Source organism: Berghia stephanieae, chromosome 11 (assembly GCF_034508935.2).
Source record: "Berghia stephanieae isolate SIO BIC M18660-M18661 chromosome 11, UCSD_Bste_1.3, whole genome shotgun sequence".
Lineage (NCBI taxonomy): Eukaryota > Metazoa > Mollusca > Gastropoda > Nudibranchia > Aeolidiidae > Berghia > Berghia stephanieae.
In genome coordinates this window covers 41,740,203-41,747,702 of record NC_088370.1, presented here as the reverse complement: position 1 = coordinate 41,747,702, position 7,500 = coordinate 41,740,203, and the positions used below count along the sequence as shown (strand labels likewise).

The 7,500-nt window shown below is 37.5% G+C and overlaps 1 protein-coding gene across 5 annotated transcripts in view; it reads right to left on the bottom strand.

Moving 5' to 3' along the window:
• The window catches only part of LOC144957044 (uncharacterized), a 25,033-nt gene that overhangs the window by 1,830 nt on the left and 15,703 nt on the right, over nucleotides 1–7,500 (bottom strand). For all 5 annotated transcript variants that reach the window (XM_078887984.1, XM_078887982.1, XM_078887985.1 and 2 more), the window contains exon 4: nucleotides 1–1,208. This exon is cut by the window's left edge and continues 1,830 nt beyond it. In XM_078887984.1, the coding sequence (XP_078744110.1) occupies nucleotides 1–1,208 (1,208 nt within the window). The remainder of the gene's footprint in view (nucleotides 1,209–7,500) is intronic.

The following is a 7,500-nucleotide window of genomic DNA, read 5'->3' as shown; positions in this document are numbered from 1 at the left end:
CGTTCTCGCTCTTACTGTCATCATCTTGGTCATCGTCTTTCATGCTTCGTCTTCCCTTTCTCAGCTTCTCCATCAGAGCCTCGCGGATTTTTCTCTGCTTCTGAAGCAAGCTGTTCTCCCTGGACACTTTCCTCGAACGAGACATCTTTTTAGTAGGAGTTCCTGGTGTGTCATTTTCCTCCGTGTTTGCGTTGTCATCTTCGTAAACACAATACGTGATGTCTATCCATTGCAGTCTAGAAGCGGGGCTTTTATTATTATGACTGGCAGGCTCGTCGTTCTCAGAAGTTTCCTTTGCCTCCGCTGCGGAAGAATTGGAAGAACTCATTGATTCATGCTTTGAACCAATTTCATCTTTTTCAAATTTAGACTCCTGATTAATGCTTGTTTCAACTATCCTGATATTTGATTCATCTGCATTTTCATCATCCTCAATTCCCCCCTTAACAATTTCATTTGGGTTGGTATTTTTTACACATTCTTTCTTGTGAGTATCCGATGTAGACCCCTCGTCATTTTGCTTTATTTTATTTAGTTTTTTGGTCAATGCAGGGACCATTGGAAAATTAACATTTTTGGCACCGCGGACAATTTTCGCAGAACTAGCAGTGTCTTCTTTGGCGCTCGAAGGAGTTCCTTTCTTCTCCTCCATGACAATTGACTCGGTCATTTCCGAACTCTTTCCTTCGTCACAATCTTTTCCGTGGAAAGTGTTGGAGCTGTTGGAGTCAAGAATATCGCTGTTTGTTGCCATTTTATAGTTCTTCGGCTTATTTCTTGAAAAAATCTTCAACAACAGACTTTCTTTGGGCTTTTCCGTGGTATCTTCTGTAGCACTAAGCGATCGGTTGCACGTTGCACTTGTGGCAGCTTTCATATTCAGTACTGGCTGTCCGTGGATCTTGCTGTGTTTGCACGCTTGAATACCAATCAATGTGTAGAGAACAACTAGGGGAATAGCGGTTCCGAAGAACAACAGAAGAAAGAACCCGTTATTGACAAGCGGCCATATTGTGTCAATATAGATGTCAGAAATGCTGCATTCGTATCCCACGATTCCAGGTCGAGGTGTAAGCCTGGTATGAATTCCATTCAGTATACCGAATGGAACCGAGGCTGTCAATCCAAATAAGGCAAAACTAACACTCATTATTTTGGCTTGGCGCTCGGTTACTTGTTTCCCGAAAGGCCGGCAGATTTTTCTGTATCTGTAAAAGAAAAGAGGAAGATAGAAAAATAGAACATTAAGTAATGTACGTGGAGTCGAATTTTCTCCAGCGTTTTGTATCTTTAAACGGTTAATAAAACTGCTCACTCTATATATCTTTTGGATACGTCGCTATTCAACCTTAAAGTACTAGTACTTCCCGCCCGATCTTATAGACTCAGCTACCCAGTAACTATTAAATTAACTAAAAACATTACGCTCTCCCAAGAGAGAGAGAGAGAGAGAGAGAGAGAGAGAGAGAGAGAGAGAGAGATAGATAGAGAGAGAGAGAGAGAAAGAAAGAGAGAGAGAGAGAGAAAGAGAGAGAGAGAGAGAGAGAGAGAGAGAGAGAGAGAGAGAGAGAGAGAGAGAGAGGGGAATTAGAGAAAGAGAAATATGGCGTATTGCATCAGTAAAACTAAGATCGACATTTTTAAAGGCTATTAAATTTAACAGTGCGTTATTTGATATTTAAATGAAGGGATGAGGGAGGGGGAGGTAGATGGGAGGGGGATGGTTCAATGAACGTAACATGATAGGGCATAATATGTTTTCTGTTCATATATTATCATTCATAATTTACTTCCTTGTTATAACAACGCATTTCATTAAAATATAATCTCTTCCTCTCCTTCGCTTCCTCCAACTCCTTCACCTCCTCCTCCAACACCAACACCAGCACCATCTGCTCCTCCTCCTCCTCCTCCTCCTCCTCTTCCTCCTCCTCCTCCTCCTTGTCTTCCACCACCACCAACTCCTCCTCCTACTCCTCCTCCTCCTCCTCCTCCTTCTTCTTCTTCTTCTTCTTCTTCTTCTTCTTTCTTCTTCTTCTTCTTCTTCTTCTTCTTCTTCTTCTTCTTCTTCTCTTCTTCTTCTTCTTCTTCTTCTTCTTCTTCTTACTTCTTCTTCTTTCTTCTTCCTCCTTCTCTTCCTCCTCCTCCCCCTCCTCCTTCTTCTTTCTCTTCTTCTTCTTTTCTTCTTCTTCTTCTTCTTCTCTTCTTCTTCTTCTTTTCTTCTTCTTCTTCTTCTTTCTTCTTCTTCTTCTTCTTCTTCTTCTCTTCTTCCTTCTTCTTCTTCTTCTTCTTCTTCTTCTTTCTTCTTCTTCTTCTTCTTCTTCTTCTTCTTCTTCTTCTTCTTTCTTCTTCTTCTTCTTCTTCTCTTCTTCTCTTCTTCTCTTCTTCTTCTTCCTCTCCTCCCCTTCTTCTTCTTCTTCTTCTTCTTCTTCTTCTTCTTCTTCTCTTTTCTTCTTCTTCTTCTTCTTCTTCGTCTTCTTCTTCTTCTTCTTCTTCTTCTTCTTCTTCTTCTTCTTCTCTCCTCCCTTGTGCACCCAGCAGTGATTGGGTAGCTGGGTTCATTAGATCTGGCGGAAACTACTTTGCAATAGACTAGCATGCTATCTAAAGGATAGCCAGAAATTGCTATTGTTCGTTTCACGCTATAGAAATTGGGATAAACTCTGGCCTTATGACTCTGAATGACTAATTTAAGGAAAAATGTACCACCCCCCCCCCCCTTCCGTCCCGACGTACACCTATATACAGGTCTGATATCCGAACCCACTTATGAACCTAGTTTTGCATTGTTGTAATAGACAACATGTTGCGTCAGTTTTTAGATTTCCACTAAAACAGTGAGCCCATAATAAGGACTTGGGTGATCAGACCTGCAAATAAGTGAACGTCTCCCCGTCTCATAGCTGTATTATATCGGGATGTGGACCGTGTGTTGGAAATGGAGTTTCTAGAGACATGATAGATGAAACTTGGGGTTAATTTCACTTCGTTATGAATGGTAGGGAATAAAAATATACAATTATTGCACTCTTGCTTTTTGGAATTGGCTTCAACAGACATGACGTCACTTCCCTCGTAACGACGCATAGTAACTTAGTAACTGGCTCTAAACTATTGGAACAATGGCGGGCGCCCATATTAAATATTTCTCCGACGAGCATAAAAGTGTGTCCAGAGGAGAAAAACATAATAAAGATGATCATGTTTTGACTTTTATAAATTCTGATCACATGACATATGTAAAGTTATAGCCAGCACGAAGAATAAAAAGTATCAATATTCTTTGTTTAGAACCACGATGGCCGCCGTTGCTGGGCGACGTGGCATCAGACTATGAATTCAATTCCGGACGTGCTTGCGAGTGCGCGTTGGGAAAAATGTTCGAATTCCAAAACGCAAGGGTGTAAGAAATCATGTATTCTAGGCACCCCTCAGTCGATTCCTGATTCGTCATCTTTTAATAAAAAACATCTTCAAAAGCATTCAAATGATACTTCTTTTTAAAGAATCTGTTTTTTTTTTTTTTAAGTGAAATTTAAGCTTGATAATCTGACGTCACAAATTATTATTGTAAACACGATTTCATTACACGTTACTTTAGGGAGTGAGATTAGCGGAAGAGTAGCGTCCCTTGATTGGACGTCACCGGCGGAAAAGTTATTAGAGAGAGAACGTCGTGTTGCTTGTGCGCATGCGTCTCTCGTCCTCGCTTCCGGTGAAGGCGGCTTGAGACACTTCACCGAAAGCGAGGACGAGAGAGACGCATGCGCAAAATCAAATTGACGTTCTCTCTGTAAGGTGACGTCCAATCAAGGGACGCTACTCTTCCGCTAATCTCATTCCCTATTTAGGGAGAAAGGTAGAATAATATACGATTCTTTCATTTCTTTGTATTTATTAAACGAGTTATTTTTATCGGCTGGATTAAAGAAAAGCCAAACGGGCTTATACCGTTTTCAACTCTATCAAATACTGCCACATGTGATTGAAATTAAATAAATAAATAAATAAATAAATAAATAAATAAATAAATAAATAAATAAATAAATAATCAGATCCACTCATAAGAGCCATTCTTCCTGTTAAATTGCCAACTATACATCATCCATAATCTGTATTCTACCTTCCACTTACTCTCTCTATCTTTTCCTCTAACATCTAATTAAACTTTAATAGAATTGTTATTTTTTTATTAGGCGTTACCATTGTCTTGACTCACTTGTTATTAACACAATTAGATATCTAGTTAAAAGATGACCCTAAGGCTATTCTTAATCATCCCTAGATTAAACGTGAGCCGTTTGTCGTGTAGGTTGAGTGGCGCAGCTGGTAGCGATAGACATAGCGTGCAGGTTCGAACCCAGACCATTGAGCTTATCGTTTGGACTCGAACCAACAATCACAACAAAAGCACAAATTCCAGCCACACGTATTTATGTGTAAAATTAATACCTGGCTTTTAGCAGCTTTGTTTCTGTCGGGAAAATAGAATTGTAATATCGCCCAACAGGCGTCATGTCTCGTCCTTCATATTAATGTGTTGTTGGCCAGGGACCCCTTGTAAAGCACTTTGAGGCATTCACTCTGTCCTTACCACCTATATGAAAATTGTCACATTCGTTACGATGCAACCGACAATTTTCTCATTCTGATTTCTCTTGTACATCATAAAATTTAAAGAAATACGTTGGTGACAGCTATAGATACTAAACACTGCTGTAGAGCTCACTTGCTAATTTTTTGTTTGAGTAAGAAAAGTCTATTCTTGTGTTGGTTTGGAGTGAATTTTCGGGGGAAATTCTAAAAATAGCTGGTAAGGAGAGAGTTAACTAGCAGATAAATTGATGTTTTTAAACTCCTCAAAACAAGTTTTCTACTACTACTACTACTACTACTACTGCTACTACTACTACTACTACTACTACTACTACTACTACTTCTACTACTACTACTACTACTACTACTACTACTACTACTACTACTACTACTACTAACTACTACTACTACTACTACTACTACTACACACTACTACTACTACTACCACTACTATACTACTACTACTACTACTACTACTACTACTACTACTACTACTACTACTACTACTACTACTATACTACTACTACTACTACCACTTCTACTACTACTACTACTACTACTACTACTACTACTACTACTACTACTACTACTACTACTACTACTACCACTACTACTAAAATTTCTAAAATAATTTGTTCATCTTCCTCGAAGTTATGTGATTTAGATCCTTTACCAACTAATATTTTGAAATTATGTCTTCCTGAATTGATACCTTGCATAACTTATATTATAAATCAGTCACTTATCTCAGGACAAGTCCCAGATATCTATAAACATGCAATTGTAAAGCCTCTCATAAAAAGCAAAATCTCGATGTAAATGACCTTAGTAACTACCGTCCCGTCTCAAATCTGCCATTTCTTTCTAAAATCCTTGAAAAAGTTGTACTCAGACGTCTTTCACAACATCTCCATGAAAACAATCTATGGGAAACATTTCAGTCAGCTTATCGTTCTTACCACAGCACAGAAACTGCTCTGTGCTGTGTTGCGAGTGATTTGCTTGATGTTTTAGATAAAGGTTGTGTTTCTCTTCTAACATTGTTAGACCTTTCGGAGGTGTTTGATACTATTGATCACGGTATTCTCATTAAACGACTTAATATAACTTTTGGCTTGTCTGGGACTGCCTTGCAGTGGTTTGAATCTTATTTAGATGGCAGAAAGCAACATGTTATGATTTTAGATAAACTTTCTCGTCAACATACATTGTCTTTTGGTGTTCCTCAAGGCTCTGTTTTGGGTCCAATTCTTTTTGTTTTGTATACTTCTCCATTATCTAATGTCATCACTGGTCATGGGCTGCGTTATCATCCCTATGCAGATGATATGCAACTTTATGCTACTGATAAAACTAAAAATCTCGAAAATATTGTGAAACGTGTTGAAGAATGTGTGACGGATGTGAAAGAGTGGATGGATGCAAACAAGTTGAAAATAATTGAGTCAAAAACAGAAGTGATGATTGTGGGAAATAGAGGGCAATTGAAGGTGAATGATGGTCTTGAGGTGTTGATTGGGGGTGAAAAGATCAAAGTTTCAAAGACTGTGAAAAATTTGGGAGTCTATTTTGATTCAGAAATGAGAATGTCAGCTCACATTTCTGCTCTCTGTAAATCTTTATACTTTCAATTGAAGAAAATCAATTCGATCCGTCAGTATATTGCAATTGGAACATGTAAAACATTGGTTGTTTCCCTCATTTTTTCGAAACTAGATTATTGTAACTCCCTGCTTGTCAAAGTGTCTCAGGCTTCTATAAAACAATTACAACTACTGCAAAACAGTGCAGTAAGATTAGTTTTTGGCAAAATAAATTTGATCATGCAACCCCTTTGTTGGCCTCTCTCTACTGGTTGCCCATTGAAAAGCGCACATATTACAAAGCATCGTGTCTTGTTTATAAGTGTTTGACTGGTATAGCACCAGCATATCTCACAGATCACGTGGTCATGTGTAAATTTGAAAATTACACTTTAAGATCATGTAATGACCAAACAAAAATTTCGGAAAAAAGATCAAGAACAAAATTTGGTGATAGATCGATTGCTTGTTTCAGCCCCAAGATTTGGAATGAACTACCACGTGGTCTGAGGGAGTGCAAGTCTTTACGGACCTTTAAAAAGAATCTCAAGACACATTTTTACTGTATTTGTTTTTATTGACTCTATGAATCCTTGATTTGGCTATGAATTATTATTATTTATTTTTTTTTCACTTAAAATTGATATTTATATTGGAAAGTGCCCAGAGCTTGTGTTTTACTCGAGAATGAGCGCTATATAAATGTGTATTATTATTATTATTATTATTATTATTATTATTATTATTATTATTATTATTATTATTATTATTATTATTATTATTACTACTACTACTACGACTTCTACTACTACTCCTACTACTACTACTACTACTACTACTACTACTACTACTACTACTACTACTACTACTACTACTACTACTACTACGACTACTACTTCTTCTTCTTCTTCTACTACTACTACTACTACTACTACTACTACTACTACTACTACTAACTACTACTACTACTACTACTCTACTACTACTACTACTACTACTACTACTACTACTACTACTACTACTACTACTACTACTATACTACCAATACACTACTACTACCACTACTACTACTACTACTACTACTACTACTACTACTACTACTACTACTACTACTACTACTACTACTACTACTACTACTACTACTACTACTACTACTACTACTACTATACTACTACTACTACTACTACTACTACTACTACTACACTACTACTACTACTACTACTACTACTACTACTACTACTACTACTACTACTACTACTACTACTACTACTAAAATAATTTTTTCATCTTCCTCGAAGTTATGTGATTTAGATCCTTTACC